At 37.4% G+C, this 17,328-nt stretch overlaps 1 protein-coding gene across 1 annotated transcript in view; it reads right to left on the reverse strand.

The window, feature by feature from the left end:
* LOC115211130 (ceramide kinase) overlaps window positions 1–17,328 on the reverse strand; it is a 127,372-nt gene that overhangs the window by 60,641 nt on the left and 49,403 nt on the right. Inside the window, exon 2 of the mRNA XM_029780073.2 lies at window positions 6,918–7,184. Within this exon, the coding sequence (XP_029635933.1) occupies window positions 6,918–7,184 (267 nt within the window). The remainder of the gene's footprint in view (window positions 1–6,917; window positions 7,185–17,328) is intronic.

Below are 17,328 nucleotides of genomic sequence, written 5' to 3' on the forward strand. Positions count from 1 at the left end.
TCAGAATACAATAGATCAAAACAAACACTGTAAAGCATTTTTTCTGACACTAACAATACTACCAACTTAACACCTTAATGATACTAATGATATCATCTGACCCATGCAAGCATGAAAAAGTGGTCGTTAAAACAATGTTAACGCACACACACACAATTTAGCATATGGTATTTTTTGCTGCAATTAATGGCAACTTCCAGCTGACGGGGCTTTTGTATTGCATCCCTGGTTGAGCAAACCTATAAAGTATATCTTGGACTAAATTGACCAACGTGTTCTTCCTTAAGAGGGTGATGACAGAGTGATTTATGGAAAATTCAGCTGCTATTTTTAGTAGGATGAGTGACTGTCGACTTGTTCATCAATTGATAAAATAGCATTGCTTAATTTTACATCATGGAATGATATATAAACATTAATAAATTGACTTGAAGCATTTCCCATGCTGGAAGACTGGAGTAGCTTTCCAGTACGCCAGCCCAGTCAAACTGTCCAACCCATGCCAGCATGGACAACAGACATTAAATGATGATCAACAAATCACCTCCCTCCAACAAGTCATTCTAACGAGATGTCTGCATTGGCTGGGTCATGCTCTCCGTCATCAACCAGGAGAATTCATCTACAAAGCAATTGCCCCAGCTTCCTTTCAGGGTTGGTGAAAGTGATGTGGTGGACAACGAAAAACTGGCTGATGACAGTCAAGGCTGATCTGGAACCCAACCTAGGCCCCCATATCTACGGCATTCGCTGCTGGAATAAGGAGTGGTTGGAGATCTCGCTGTCATTAGCCTCAAATCGCCAGGTCTGGTTGGCGTTTGTGAGAGATACAGCATTGAGGATGAATGAAGCCAGCTCAACCACCCCGGGTGAATGCTGTCTCAAGACAAGAAATGATGATGATGATGATGAAACTAAGTAGAATTTTCCTAAACTTCATTTGTTGATTAACTTCAGTAAGTTTTACCGGAACAGCATATGAGATAGCTAAACACATGTATGTTCGAAAGCTACACAAAAAGTACAGTATCTTAAATCTGTGATGCTTTGTACAAAATTCTGGATCTTCAGTCAATAAATGACTATCGGGTATAATATTGTCCCTCTGGACATTGGCCTCAGTACAAATACAAGAAGAATACTACTTAATAGTAAATAACTTTTCTGAGTGGATTTTTTTTTTTCCTTTTTTTCTTTTCTTTCTTTTTTTTTTGGCTTTGTGTCAGTTAATGACTATAAACATTATGAAACTAAGTTTCAAAAGAATTAACACAAAGCTAATTGGTCATCTGAAATGACCCATGATAATGCATAATTAATGGGTGGTTTCAGATTGCACTGTGTTGTTTTACATTATCCACTTTTACATTTGTAGGTATTCAAAGCTAGATTTGTAAATTTTCTCTAACTAGTCTTTGATTTTCATTGAATTCAAACAAGAATTTAGTGCATTTGCCAAGGACACAACCAATACGAACACAGTACTAATTACTGATAGACAAACCTGTTTCTTCAGATACTAACTTACAAAGTAGAAAATTAACAGTGTGGTTCACTATAATTTACACTATCATTTACAAAGGTATAGCTGAGATAAAGGAAGAGTCATTTTAAACTATTTAAGAACACACAAAAATTGTTACATTTACTTTTCATTTATATTTTCATAGTGCGTAGGAGTACTTAGGTGACTTATAGGCATAGGAATGGCTGTGTGGTAAGTAGCTTGCTTACCAACCACATGGTTCTGGGTTCAGTCCCACTGCGTGGCACCTTGAGCAAGTGTCTTCTACTATAGCCTCGGGCCGACCAAAGCCTTGTGAGTGGATTTGGTAGACGGAAATTGAAAGAAGCCTGTCGTATGTATATATATATATATATATATGCGCGTGCGTGCGTGCGTGTGTGTATGTATGTTTATACATCTGTGTTTGTCCCCCCCAACATTGCTTGACAACCAATGCTGGTGCGTTTTTATAAACATTGAAAATGCTTTATCATCATCATCACCATTTAACATCCATTTTCCATGCTGGCATGGGTGGGATGGTTTGACAGGAGCTGACAAGCCAGCATAAAGCTCTAGTGTCTGCTTTGGAATGGTTTCTACAGTTGCCCTTCCTAATTCCAAACACTTTACAGAGAGGGCTGGGTGCTCTTTACTAGGCACCACTACTACTGAAGTCACCAAGTAACTTGAAAGACAAAACCCCTTCAACTGAAGAAGATGTAGTACTGCTGTAGATGGTTTTTATGCCAAGTGTTGAGAGAGAGGCAGGAACAGGTGTCTTGCAGTTGAGGAGATACAGGGCTAAACTAGGTTTGTTTTTTCTTTCTGTTCTTTTTCCTTCTTTTCAACATCATCTTCATCATTTAACGTCCACTTTCCATGCTAGCATGGGTTGGACAATTTGACTGAGGACTGGCAAACCAGATGGCTGCACCAAGCTTCAATCTTGATCTGGCAGAGTTTCTACAGCTGGATGCCCTTCCTAACGCCAAGCACTCCAAGAGTATAGTGGGTGCTTTTACATGCCACCGGCATGAGGGCCAGTCAGACAGTACTGGCAACAGCCACGGAAAAAATGGTTTTTTTTTTTTTTACATGTCACCTGCACAAGTGCCACTAAGGCGACGCTGGTAACGATCATGCTCGAAAGGTGCTTTTTATGTGCCACCTGCACATACGCCAGTTAGCCACTCTTGTTTATTCTTTTTCTTAATTTGAAGTTTGCTTAAAAAGAACTGGACAATTAAAACAGCATGTTGACTAGCTGGCATAGCATACACGCAGCAACTACAATGTTGTGTATTTAGGACGTTGACCTTCAGTCTCATAACAGCTACATCAAGACATGTCAGTTAGTCATCAATTTACATATGCTAGAGTGAATGAATGTTTATTGCACTTGCAGATTTGCAGCAAGTTGAACAATGAAGCATTTGGAAAAGTGACAGATTTGTGCGAAATTCTGTTTCAAATTGGGAAAATTTTTACAGAGGAATTTCTAATGTTGTAACATGTCTATGGCGGGAAAAGAATCATTATCATCATCATCATCATTTAACGTCCGTTTTCCATGCTAGCATGGGTTGGATGGTTAGACCGGGGTCTGGGAAGCCAGGAGGCTGGACTAGGCTCCAATCTGATCCGGCAGTGTTTCTACAGCTGGATGCCCTTCCTAACGCCAACTACTCCGTGAGTGTAGTGGGTGTCTTTTACATGCCACCGGCACAGGGGCCAGAGGAGGCTTCCAAACGGCCACGATCGGTTGGTGCTTTTTACATGTCACCAGCACGGGTATCTTAACTGCAATTTCCATTTGATTTTTATTTTAATGTTGACGTACTTACTCAATAGGTCTCCTCAAGAACAGCAGGTCACTCTACAATCCAAGGCTGTCCTGCGAGCCATGAATGCTTGAGTTATATGCAATGTCATGAGTGGAACCAGCATTTCAAATTAGGAAGAGCATCAACTTGGACAACCCAAAATCTGAATGAAATTTCAGGAGAATGGACAATGATCACCTTGCTTAAGTATGTGCTGTCATTTGTGAAAACTGTCACTAAATGTTTTAAGAAGTATGCATCTGTATAAGCTTATTCCACATGATTTTAAACGGAAAACAAAGATGCATTGCAATGCTGCAAAATTTGCATTGCGTCAACTGAAAAATTAACAAAAGGGGTACCCAGTCAGTGTGATTTAGTTCTGATTGTTCAAAAGCTGATGAAAACTTTCTGTAAAGTGTCATAACAGGTGAAAAGACGTGAATTTATGTTGCCACAAAAAAAAAAAAAAAAGCAATCATTGCAATAGGTTGGATCATTATCACTATGACCAAATGAAGTTATGTCAGAATTGCTTGAACACAAAGGTGATGTTGATTTTGAATGAACAGGCATTATTCATCATGTATTTGTTCTGTGTGGTCAAGTAATCAATAAAGAATTTTACTAGCTGTCTTGAGCCATTTGAAAAGTGCAAAGGAAGGGGTCTGAGGTATGAACAAAGAAAGCCTAAATGCTGCACCATGACAACATGACTACTCATGCATCACTCCTCATCCGTAACTTTTTGGCCCTACTCTCAGGATATGGGTCCTGCAAACATTTTATATTTTTTGTTCCCAAAACTGAAATCCACTCTGGAAGTTTGCCAATTTCAGACAACACAAGAAATCAAAGAAACTTTGCTACAAAAACAGTGCACTACCACTGAAGATACATTCTCATCATCATCATCATCGTCGTCATCATCATCATTTAACATTAGCTTTCCATACTAGCATGGGTTGGACAGTTTGACTGAGGGCTGGCAAGCCAGAAGGCTGTACCGAGTTCCAATCTGACCAAGCTAAGTTTCTACAGCTGGATGCTCTTCCTAATACCAACCACTCCAACTAGTGGGTGCTTTTGACATGTCACCAGCATGAGGGCCAGTCAGGCAGTACTGGCATCAACCATGCTTGAATGGTGCCTTTCACGTGCCACTGGCACAAGACCAGTCAGCCAGCACTGAGATCGACCACGCTCGAATGATGCTTTTTATGTGCCACCAGCACAGGAGCCAGTCAGTGAAATTATTATAGTTCTGTCTTTGAGGATGACAGGACAGGCATCAGCCATAGAAAATCTACCTCAATGAATTATGTCCAACCTAAGCAAGCATGGAGAAGTTGATGTTAAAACAACAATGATGATGCATCAATGTTTGGCACAAGTTCTACAGCTGAATGCCCTTCCAAACACCAACTCCTATATACAATGTCCTGGATATCTTTTGCCATGATACAAAACACGAAAAAGATTGTTATACCTTTGGCCAAAGTAAAGGGTCATCTTGACCCCATACTTTGCATACAGAGGGTACTGTGCTTTACATATTAAACATACACACACACCAACAAATATTATCCAGTGGGTTGGTGTATAATTTCCGTCTAATAAATTTCCCTCATGAAGCTTTATCTGAGCCAAGGCTATGGTAGTAGAAGGTTTAAGGTATCATGCAGTGGGACTGAACCTGGAACTAAGTGGTCATGAAGCACAAGCTACTCAAGCACGCAACCATACTGTAGCCACCGTTTTCTAAGTATTCACATGTGATATTTATTTCAGGACAACAATCTCAATCTAGTTTTATCAGTTACTAGCAGTATAGCCCGGCATTGCTCGGGTTTGTTTCGACCCTTTAGAATTGGAATTTTTTAAAAGTAAAAATTTTGCATTATGTAGCTTATTCTCTTTAAGTGAACATTTTTCTGGTTGAAATACACCGAAAAATGGCAACACAGCAGTCAAAAAATCGTAAAAAATTAGGGATTTTCATAGAAAAAAAAGCACCTTTTTGATGTAAATAATTTTTGGTGTTAACATGGTCCGATTTGAATTTTTTCTTCTACGGAAGGAAGAGCAAGCCTTCTATCATACTCTCAATTTTGGTCAACTTGCACCACAGGGTCTCAGAGGAGATAGTGTTAGTTGAAGGCTACCAAAACTGCCATACACAGACAACTTCAGCTTTATATATATATAGGGCAACAATTAGGAAGTTTTTGTGTCATCACATTGCTTGCTAGAAATGACCACCCATATTTGTTTCAAAACATAATTTAGTGTCTTAAAACAAATGACACATTGCAAAATATACTTCTCCAGCGAGAAGACAGAATGCTTTTAATCATCGGTCTGCCAAATTAGTGTTGACCGACAACAAACATGAAATATGCTAACGAGTGAGCATCAGTATAGCCACCTAAGCTACTAGAAACAGCAACCAAATCTACTTCAAATTACATCATCTTATCTCATATAAAGGCAATTAAATAGAATAGGCCTACATATACCACCCACCCAGAAATCATCATGTTGAAACACATTTGATCATAGGTCGGCTGAATCATGGCCAACCAACAACACAAAATATTACAACATATGGCATAGCATATCATTTTAAATATGATTGGTCAATATTTTCTAATTAAAATTTTATTTTCTAATCATCCAAAATTGTACTACCTTAGGCAAAATTGGGTGTGTTTATATATATAAACTCTTAGATAATCAGTTATTTAATATGTGATTGTTTATTTAACCAGGTCATATAGCAGATAAATATTTTATGTTATCTATTATTTTCTAAGTTATCTATACAATCCCTGCTGTTGATCTCTTTTGCTTGTTCCATATCTACAATCTAACAAAAACTAGCCTTCCTCTTTAGAGCCAGAAAATGCTTCACCTCTCAACAGCGATTGACACCCTACAAAACGAGATCATGGATGGAATACTAATCCTACTTATGGGTTGGTGCTGTTGCTATATATATATGAACAGCCTAGGCCACATGCAAAAAAGGACACCCATCTCTCACTCTACCTTGAGTTTTTGCTATAGAGTTGTTTACCAACACACTCCAGCAGATGTCCAACAGATGTATTGACACATCATATCTCTCTAACACTCACCATCTCTCCCATTCATAGCATGCTGCCACTATAACTATGAATGGCATTGGACCTGTTCATATTCAACTGCTACCAGCACTTCATATTTTATTTATATATATATATATGTGTGTGTGTGTGTGTAGGAGTGGCTGTATGGTAAGTAGCTTGCTTACCAACCACATGGTTCTAGGTTCACTCCCACTGTGTGGCACCTTAGGCAAGCGTCTTCTACCATAGCCTCGGGCCGACCAAAGCTTTGTGAGTGGATTTGGTAGACGGAAACTGAAAGAAGCTTGTCGTATATATGTATATATATGTGTGCGTGTGTGTGTTTACATTTTAGTACTTGGATTGATTTAGGTGCTCTGTGTTCAAGAGATCAATAAAACCTGTACCAGACCAAGCACTAGGGTTGACAAAAGTACAAAAGACAAATTTTAAATGTAAACTAATTGTACTTACTTGGATTGGTTAAACCTTTTCGGATAGATTCCACCCATATTTGGCAAGTTGTGCTGTCTCTACAGCGAAATGTTACTTTACGTTCGCGCCACTTATGATGACCAATTCTACGGATGTGAAACACCGAAAATACATGGGGCTTAAGGGTTTGCATTTCCACAAAAAGGGTACTCGAATCCTTTGATGAAAACCCATTGCTACTGCTGTCATATTTTTCTGTTGTTACTCCGATTACTTCATTCAGTTCAATTGTATATCGGTTCTGGGCTGAAATTAAAAAACAAACACAAATAAAAATTATAAGCTTTCTAAACAAAACAACAGCATGAAGGATGAATCAGTACAGATAACTTGTAATATTTGGCCCAACCCCTTTACTTTATGTTCTAAATTCCATCTCATCCACCTTGAAATCAACTTCATCTATCAGCCTTCTGAAACTGATGGGTTACAGTACAATCATCGTCATTGGTTTAATGTCCACTTTTCTGTGCTTGCATGGGTCAGATAGAATTTACTGAGGCAGATTTCTCCACAGCCCAGATGTCATTTTTGTCATTAGCCTTCACTTGTCTCTAAGTGAGGGAATATTTCTATATAGTCAGACATGTTCCAGCAGAATACAGGAAATGAATGACATCCATTGACAGCAATCACATGATATTAGAACAAGGAGACACATACATACAATATACAAACACTTCATGCATACAATACACACACAAAACATACAAACAATACAAACAACACAACCAAACACAATACATACACACACACATGCATACATATACACACATGCATACATATACACACACATACATACACACACACATACACACACATACATACATATACATCCATTTACATAGACATACATACACATGATAGGCTTCTTTCAAATTTTGTCAACCAAATCCACTCACAAGGTTTTGGTCAGCTTGAGGCTATAGCCAAAGACAGTTATCCAAAGTGTCACACAGTGGGACTGAACCCAAAACTATGTGGTTGGGAAGCAAACTTCTTAACCACACAGCCATGCCTGCACCAATCAATGCATCAAAAAAGTAAAAAAAACCCTTGGTATTTGGTTATGTCCCTTTATATTCTACTGATATCTCTTATGCCCAGATTGCCATTGCTTTTCGATGTAATGTGTTGATAACATGAGTCCCAATCAAGTACTAGGAGTCAACATAATCAACTATAGACTTGAAAGCAGTGCCCCACCTTGGCTACAGACCAATGGCTGAAACTAGTAAAAGAATTAAAAGCAATAAATATATAAATAAGAAATTAAACAAATATGACAAAAACTCGCACAAATGACGTTTCTTATTTAATTATTTACATTCCACGCACCCCTGAATGGGAGAGGCTTATGCAAATTTTAATATTTACATTTCAATTGTTGGCTGCAGGCCAGTCTTACCTTTTGCTAACAAATACAAGCAAGCAATTTTCTCTTTACAAGATCGCTCGATCAGCTAGAAATAGCAGCCAAACCTCACTCAAATCATACAGACCATCCGACTATTGCCAGCTTGGAAAACAGACATTAACCCTTTCGTTACTGTATTTATTTTGAGATGCTCTATGTTACTTTAAATATAACAAGGAAGTTAGTAAAATAGCTTAGTTATCATTAAGCTAGTATTAGGAACATAAGTTGTGACTAAATGGTTTCAGCCGGGTTGGTAACGAAAGGGTTAAATGATATGATGATGATGATGATTTACTTGAACCAGGGTTGATGTGGAGCTTTAAACAACCAGACAGATATAATTTGAGGGAGATACTAGTTTGAGTGGCAAGGGTGTCTACCTACATTGCTAGCTCATGATTCCCTGACTTGTTTCTAAATAGGACATGGAATCTTACATTGCTTCACATCACTTAGTTACACAGCAGCAGGTTTTGCTTTTCTTTTTAAATATATTTTTTCTATTTTCTCTTTTTTAAAAAAAAAAAAAATTAGTTGAACGTGGAAAGGCAATGTTTGAGGTTCTACAAGCATATCAGTATGACATTGTCTGTATTAGGGGGAAAGAATCTCAGAGGATTACAATTCTTATTTCTTTATTGCCCACAAGGAGCTAAACATAGAGGGGACAAACAAGGACAGACAAACGGATTAAGTCAATTACATCAGCCCCAGTGCATAACTGGTACTTATTTAATCGACCCCAAAAGGATGAAAGGCTAAGTCAACCTCGGCAGAATTTGAACTCAGAACATAACGGCAGACGAAATGCCGCTAAGCATTTCGTCCAGCGCACTAACGTTTCTGCCAGCTTGCCGCCATTGTATTACAATTCTAGGGAGAAAGGACTGCATGTAATGTTTAGAGTGGGACCTGGGAGAAGGAGAGAGAGACATCAAGAGGATGATAGGTGGTAGAAGAGGGACTCAGTGGAGAAAATATGCAAATAATTGGTTCAGAAAAGCAGAGGATATTCTAGTTAAAAACAGAAGAAACATTGAGTCTACGAGTAAGTTGTGATGGATTGGTTCATTAAGTCTTTGTCAAGTAGATAAATGTCCTTCTTATTGCAATTTCGAAAATTTATGCCACCAGTAGCTGCACCATTTCCAGCAGTGTAAGCAACAACCCAATATCTGACAAAATTAGCTAACACCAGACAAGTTTATCTCCTCAACTCCACATGGGTCCTTGTAATACACAAGCACAAAATTATCTTCAGTCTATAGTAGATTAATGAGCCCTAGCCATAGCAGGGATTGAATTATTGACTTTGAATCCCTTTGAGTTTAAACTACACAAATTATTCGTTTGTGTCATTTAACATGTTTTAGCATGATTGCCATGTGATTCAGGCTTAGACTTATTTTAACTACAATATCCTCTGCTTTTCTGAACCAATTGGTTGCAGATACAACGGATGCCATAGCCCAACATAGCTTTGGTAAACATTCAGACACATGCACACACACACAAACACATGCATGCACACACACACATGCATGCACAGATACACACACACATGCCCATGCACACACACACACACACACAACTAGTTTCAGTTTCCGTCAACCAAATTCCCTCACAAGGTACTGGTTAGCCAGGGGGCTATAGCAGAAGAGTCTCTTGCCCAAGGTGCCATGCAGCAGGACTGCAGCTACTGCACTGTACCCAAGATATGAAAATGTGTAAGAAATTAAACCAGTTTGAAGAAATTTAAACAAATGACATTGTGAAGATTCAACTGCTTGAGTCTTGGCTTTATAACCATAGGTCAGATCCTGGTCTGGCCATTGTGCTCTGACCCTGGCCTTGTTGAAATGTGGTGTGTGCATTAGTCTAAGATACTAAACTGACAACAAGTGCCACTCCTATTTTACAACTGTGTGATTGGAGCCAAGACAGATACCAAACAATAGAATAGTTAAATATAAAAAAAAACAAATATAAATTCCAAGTGCATGAGGAATGCACTGAATGAAGCACAGTAGTGATGATGATGAAATATTTAGCTGCCTGGTTGATTCTATGATTTAGTAAAATATCAAATGAAATGTTTCTGTCAACATCATCCTTTTAAACACAGAGTAATCCATCACACAACACCAACACAGGCGCCGGATGTTAGCAGATATCAGTGCTTGCGACACACGTCCTGGGGTTGGAGTCTGCCTGAGCAAGATGCTTATCTTAGTCTATCTAGCTGTAAAAATTATTATTTTCACGGTAAAAAAAAAAAAAAAAAAAAAAAAACTAGTGGCAGGAAATGCCTGCTGCAATAATTCAAAGAAATTTAGATAGACATTATAATATATTGCCACAGTAGGAGGAGGAGGAGATGCAAACCAGGAAAATTTTGGGAGAAAAATTAAAATAAATAAAAGAAACACTTATCTAAACAGATGTTATTACAACAAAAGGCACAAACATAAAATATTCTGAAAGAACAAAGGAATTATTCAGGGAAAATTTTCTTTGTCTTCTCCCCAAAACAACACATTCACACACACATGGAAGATATGAAAGGAAAAGTCAGCTCTCCAGATACGGTCCTCACAGCAGAGATAATGTAAGTTTGAGACAAATGGTGATTAGCTGTGCAGCAGATGTTCCCAACTCACCATGCCAACATAGAAGAACAAACATAAAAATATTACTGATGATTATTACTGATCATCATCATTTGAATCTATTTCTTGGTGATTTAATATATTGTTTAATTTACATAATTTTGAAATATAAAATGGTGGCACGTAAAAAGCACCAACCGATCGTGGCCGTTGCCAGCCTCACCTGGCACATAAAAAGCACCCACTACACTCACGGAGTGGTTGGCATTAGGAAGGGCATCCAGCTGTAGAAACACTGCCAGACCAGCCTGGTGCAGCCTCCAGGCTTCCCAGACCCTGGTCAAACTGTCCAACCCATGCTAGCATGGAAAACAGACATTAAACGATGATGATGATGAAAATAGAATAGGTACAAGCATGGCTGTGTGATTAAGAAGTTTGCTTCCTGACCATATGGTTGTGGGCTCATGGCACTTTGGCCAAAGGCCAAAGCCTTGTGAGTGGATTTGGTAGACAGAAATTGAGAGAACTTAGTTAAATATATATTGTATGTATCTATGTGTATGTATGGAGTGAGTATTTGGGTGTTTGTGCCTCCTTTCTTGGCATCATATAATAGTTGTAAATGAGAGTCAGTGTTATACAAGCAGTGTGGTTCATGTTCAATATTCTGTGAAAACATGTTTGACCATAGGAAAATATCATTTTGCTTGGAAACAGGTGACTGCCGGCAACAGGAAGGGCATTTGGCCATAGAAAAGCTACCTCAATAAGCTCCATCTGACTCATGCAAGTATGGGAAACTGCCTCTTAAAATTATGATGATCACCATAATCATCATCATCATTTAACATCTGTTGTCCATACTAGCATGGGTTGGATGGTTTGACTCCAGTCTGATTTGGCATGGTTTCTATGGCTTGATGCCTTTCCTAACACCAACCACTCCAAGAGTGTATTGGGTGTTTTTACATGCCACTAGCACGGGTGCCAGTTGCGTGACACCAGTATCTGCCATGACTACAATTTCACTTGGCTTCATGGGTCTTCTTCTCAAGCACAGCATAATGCCAAAAGTCTTTGGTCATTTCTCATTGCCTCCGAGAGGGTCTCGGTCATTTAGCATTGCCTCCAACTGAAAGCATTATACACAGAAGAACCTACATATGTCTATTTATTATGTCCATCAATCACTGAGCTTTTTTGTTGTTTTTTAGCTAAATGCATTAACTACTTTGGATAACTGAACGACAACCCTTGGTCATTTGTCATTGAAAATACAAATGCTAAAACCCTTCTGAATGGTCTTCAATGGAGATATGTAATAAAAAAAAAAAATGAAATTCACCTCCTTGAGAAGTTACATTAGATTAAGCCAACACTTTAAACAGAGCAGCTCTGCTAGGATAATGAAAAGTAATCTAACAGTGCTTGCGACACAGTCTACCTGAGCAAGCTGCTTATCTTAGTCTATCAAGCTGTAAAAGTGGGAATGATTTTCACAGTAAAAAAAAAAAAAAAGACTGGTGGCAGGAAATGCCTGCAATAAGGTTTCAAGTCACATCTGACTCTTTTTTTCAATTATTACATACTAGCAGTATCGCCCGGCGTTGCTTGGGTTTGTAAGGGAAATAACTATATAAGCATTTTTAGAGAGTTATAGCCAAAAAATAGCAAAAAAATGCATTAAAAATGGGAAAAAAATGATGGTAAATTTTTTTTTAAATCGTTGACTCATCGTAGACATTTTTAGAGAGTTACTTCCCTTATATAATAGCGAAAAAAATGCATTAAAATGGAAAAAAATGATGGTAAATTTTTTTTTAAATCGTAGACTCATGCTAATACCGAGAAGGGCTCGATATGAATCACAACTATAAGATACCCGGTTTTGGTTAAACTGCACCGCAAAATGTGGGAGTAGTTAGGAATCTAAATCGTAGGAGACAGACACACAACCTTACTTTTATATATAAAGATTTTACCTATATCCTTATTGCTTATATTTAAATCTTTAAACAATCCTCATCACCATTTAACTGCCATCTTCTATGTTGGCATAGATTGGATGCTTTGAATAGATCTGATGAATGAAAGGGCTGCATCATATTCCAATTTCTACTTTGGCATAGTTCCTATGGTTAGATTCCCTCCCTACTGCCAACCATTTTACAAAGTGTACTGGATACTTTGTTCCATGGCAACAGTACTAGTGATGTCACAATGTAACTCACAAGATTAAGTCACCCCTCGACAGAGTGGGACTACAATAGAGAGATGGGCAGCTTTATGCTAGGAAAGGAGAGGTTAAAGTATGATAAAAGGAGCTGGAATGGGTTTCTTGCAGTAGAAGAGATACATGGTTGCCTTATATTATGTTTTTATTATTATTATTATTACTATTATTCCTTCCACCTTAGCGAAGGTGGAGGTATTGCTTTCAGTCATGTTTGTTTGTCCATGGACAAGATATCTCAAGAACCACTGTATGGGTTTGGATGAAGCTTTCAGGGATGTTTGGCCTGGAGACTGACATGAACTGATTAGATTTTGGGATTGATCCAGTACTGGACAAAGAGTCTGGATTATTTTTCCGTTTTTTTTTTACTTAATTTTTGAGAGCAGTCAGGCTCATTTTTAGTATTCTCATTTGTGAGAGCAATCGAGATTATTTCAGATATTCTCATTTTAAAAATCATTTCCAGCTAATCATTGAGAGGACGTTGGTGTTGCCTTGGTGGAGGTCCACGCTCTCTGAGTGCTCTTGTTATTATTGTTATTATTAATAAGTTAAATGAAGAGAAGTTTCTCCCCCAAGTGAAGAGATTAATGCAGTTGATGTTCAGTGTGAACATTTGTAAGTTAATGTTTACAAGAGTATACATATCTAATTGGCTCTTTTTAGCCCTAGATCAATCCTGAGCAAGCATTCCAGCCATGACCATCCTATCATTGTAGGTATATCCAGAAATACATTATTTAATATGTCCTTAAGACAGTAAAGATTTTACCTACTATTTCTAGTAGGTTGATTAACTACATAGAAGGTGCTCATTGATAATCTGCCTCAATGTTACACACACACACAACTGTCTAAATTTAACCACCTAACTATTTTTTCAATAAATTTCACCATAATTAACATAAATCTCTGGTCTTTGCAAAACTCTTCAAACAATTCCAATGTTTAGGCAATGACAATGGCTCATTAGCTAACATCAAAGTTTCAATTTATTCATTAACCAAGCCAAAATTACAGACAACTGATGATCAAAAACTAATGATTTTCCATTGGCAAGGAAAAATACCATAGCTAACAAATTTAGCTTAATATCATTTCTAGAAAACTGTTTAGAATTTCTTTCCTACTTCAACGAACAAATCTAGTCATGGTCTTTTCATACTTGTGTCTAAATGTTAACCAGTGTGATTCACTGGGTGCAACCTTCTTGGTGCAACCTGACAATGGTGATAGCTCTATTACTGAAAAGAGACACTTAACAAAGCATGTTACTTCAATTAAACTGAAAATTTACGACAACCTAAAAATTACAGAAAACTCTTTCAATAAGTTACTCTAATTGAATGAAAAGGGTGTGGAAAAAGTGGACAGTAAGTTACTAAGCAAGCTGGGTTTGAACATAAAGACTGACATACATGATACAGTGTGTTGAAAAACACTAATTAAGTGAGATTATCCAAGCAAGTAGGAGATGAAAACTCTCTAAGTGAGGTGTTTAATATCTTAACATAACAACCAAGGATGGTAACTCAAATATCAGCAACTTCAAATTTTAAGAAATGCATGATGATTAATGAAGGGGATCTTGTCTTCAAAGCCAACAAATAGAGCATACCTCTGAGGTATTTTCTGTCAGCCATATTAATATCCATAATGAACATTGCTACACATCTTTCTCCAAGTCTTGCTGACTGAGTAAAATGTTTTGCTGAGGAGATCCAATATGACTTAAACAAGTTCATTGCTTTCATTAGCAGCCTTTTAAAGACAAGATCTACACCGCTCATCTACACCAGCTTAATTTTTAAAAATATTAGTAGCTGATGTTATTAGAGCAGTCTACCTTATTTTATTTTAGATTTTAAAGTACCTCTTGAAGGAATTTTTGTCTCCTAATTACATGGATAATCTCAGTTAATTGAGTTTTTTTACAACCATCGAAGCATGAAGTGCTCCTCACGACCACATGTTTATGAGATGGTTGTGATCTGTAAACAGTCTTGAGTAAGAGCCGGAAAGAAAAGTATGAACATACAATGCACATGTGCTCACTGAATTTGTAAAATGGAAGAGAAGAATAAAAAACGTAATGTCAAACAAGTTATATGATGGCCTGCATGCCATGGCTGACACCACTATCATACAGCTTTATTACAATTTTCTTGTTCAACTGAAAGTATTATACACAGAAGAACCTACATATGTCTATTTATTATGTCCATCAATCACTGAGCTTTTTTGTTGTTTTTTAGCTAAATGCATTAACTACTTTGGATAACTGAACGACAACCCTTTTCCAAAGTTTAATTTGGGTCTGTGGCACAAACATTTAGTTCTCAGTGGCCAGGTCCACCTAGCTGTAAAGAAACAGCACTGGGCAAAAGACTTCAGTGTGGTAAACAGTGGCTGCACTCTAAAATTAACAAGGATACAACTCATCTCTAAATTCAACTATTTTACATAAAAATGTTACCTGTGGTTGATTCTCTCTTTTACTCTCTTATTTCTTTCAGTCATTTAGCTGCGGCCATGCTGGAGCACCGCCTTTAGTCGAGCAAATCGACCCCATGACTTATTCTTTGTAAGCTAGTACTTATTCTATCAGTCTCATTTGCCGAACTGCGAAGTTACGGAGACGTAGACACACCAGCATTGTTTGTCAAGCGATGTTGGGGGAACAAACACAAACACACACATATATATATATACATATATACGACGGGCTTCTTTCAGTTTCCGTCTACCAAATCCACTCACAAGGCTTTGGTCAGCCCGAGGCTATAGTAGAAGACACTTGCCCAAGGTGCCATGCAGTGGGACTGAACCCGGAACCATGTGGTTGGTAAGCAAGCTACTTACCACATAGCCATTCCTGTGCTTATTGGTAACTTATCTAGAATAAGATATTATTCATCAATTTGATACTACAAAAATTGAGTGCCAGGAGAGTGGTCTCATGAAGCCTGTGAAAAGAATAATTTAATTGCTGTCAAATTAAGATACTAGACAACTGACCACAAGGTCATGGGTTGAAACATCTACAAGCATAGCACAACCATTTGGGTGTTCCCCTGAGCAAAGCATCTAAATTCTACTTGCTCTAGTTTAGCTGACTGACCAAAAACTAAATAAAAAACAGACAAAATAAATAGTGCCATTGTTGCTGTTTAGAGCAGTGAATTATATAAACTGCAGTACCTATTTAGAGCTTGATGGAACTTGGCCAAATAGCTAAGTACCTCTTAGAAGGTTGTCCTATACCCAAGTGACTCAAGCATCTTCTTAAGCATAGATTACATATCTCAAGATACCTTTTAACTAGAAGTTCTGTAGGGAGACATTATCCACCTAGGAATGCAAGCAATCTATACTACGACAGTAATTAGATTTAGAAACAAGATCCTGTCAATAAAAATTGGCTTTTCTTGATTATTTTGTGAATCGCAAAGTTTAAAGTTAGTTTAACGTTACCAGGTGGTACACATTTACATAGGAAATATTTTACAGGAAAGATATTCAGTTTCTTAATGCCTAATGTAAATACAAATAAATCTATAATACTTCCTATATCTAGTGGACAGATAGAGAAGAGCTAAGCTTAATGAAAAACCATATATAAATCCATGTATTTTTTTTTTATAATATAGTGTATTGCAAGAAAACAACGGGGGAAAGGCAGTGTGAATAATTTAATTGCAAGTAACAATGAATTGTTTAAATTTTAAGCTGTTTCACAATAAAATGACATACACATATATACGAGTTGTACTTGTTTGGCAAGTGATAAGAGATTAGTGTGTTGAAGCAGAAAAAAATTGCATCACGGAAAGTTATAAATGACAATGAAAACAGATTCATATACCTTTATATTTACTTTTCTTTTTATCCTGTGAAGAGGAAACTATGACAATCAATACAATAATATATATATGATTACCATGAGATATAGCAAAAACAGGAAATATAATGCTGTGTGTATGTAGTTCAAAACATGCATTCATGATGCAACAATTATATAATTGCTTTACAGTAATCCCAACTACCATGGGTTTTATGTTCAGAAACCCCTCATGATAAGTGAAAATCTACAAAGTAGAAACAGTATTGTACTCTTTTACT

The sequence above is a fragment of the Octopus sinensis genome, linkage group LG1 (genome assembly GCF_006345805.1).
Source record: "Octopus sinensis linkage group LG1, ASM634580v1, whole genome shotgun sequence".
In the NCBI taxonomy this organism is placed as follows: domain Eukaryota; kingdom Metazoa; phylum Mollusca; class Cephalopoda; order Octopoda; family Octopodidae; genus Octopus; species Octopus sinensis.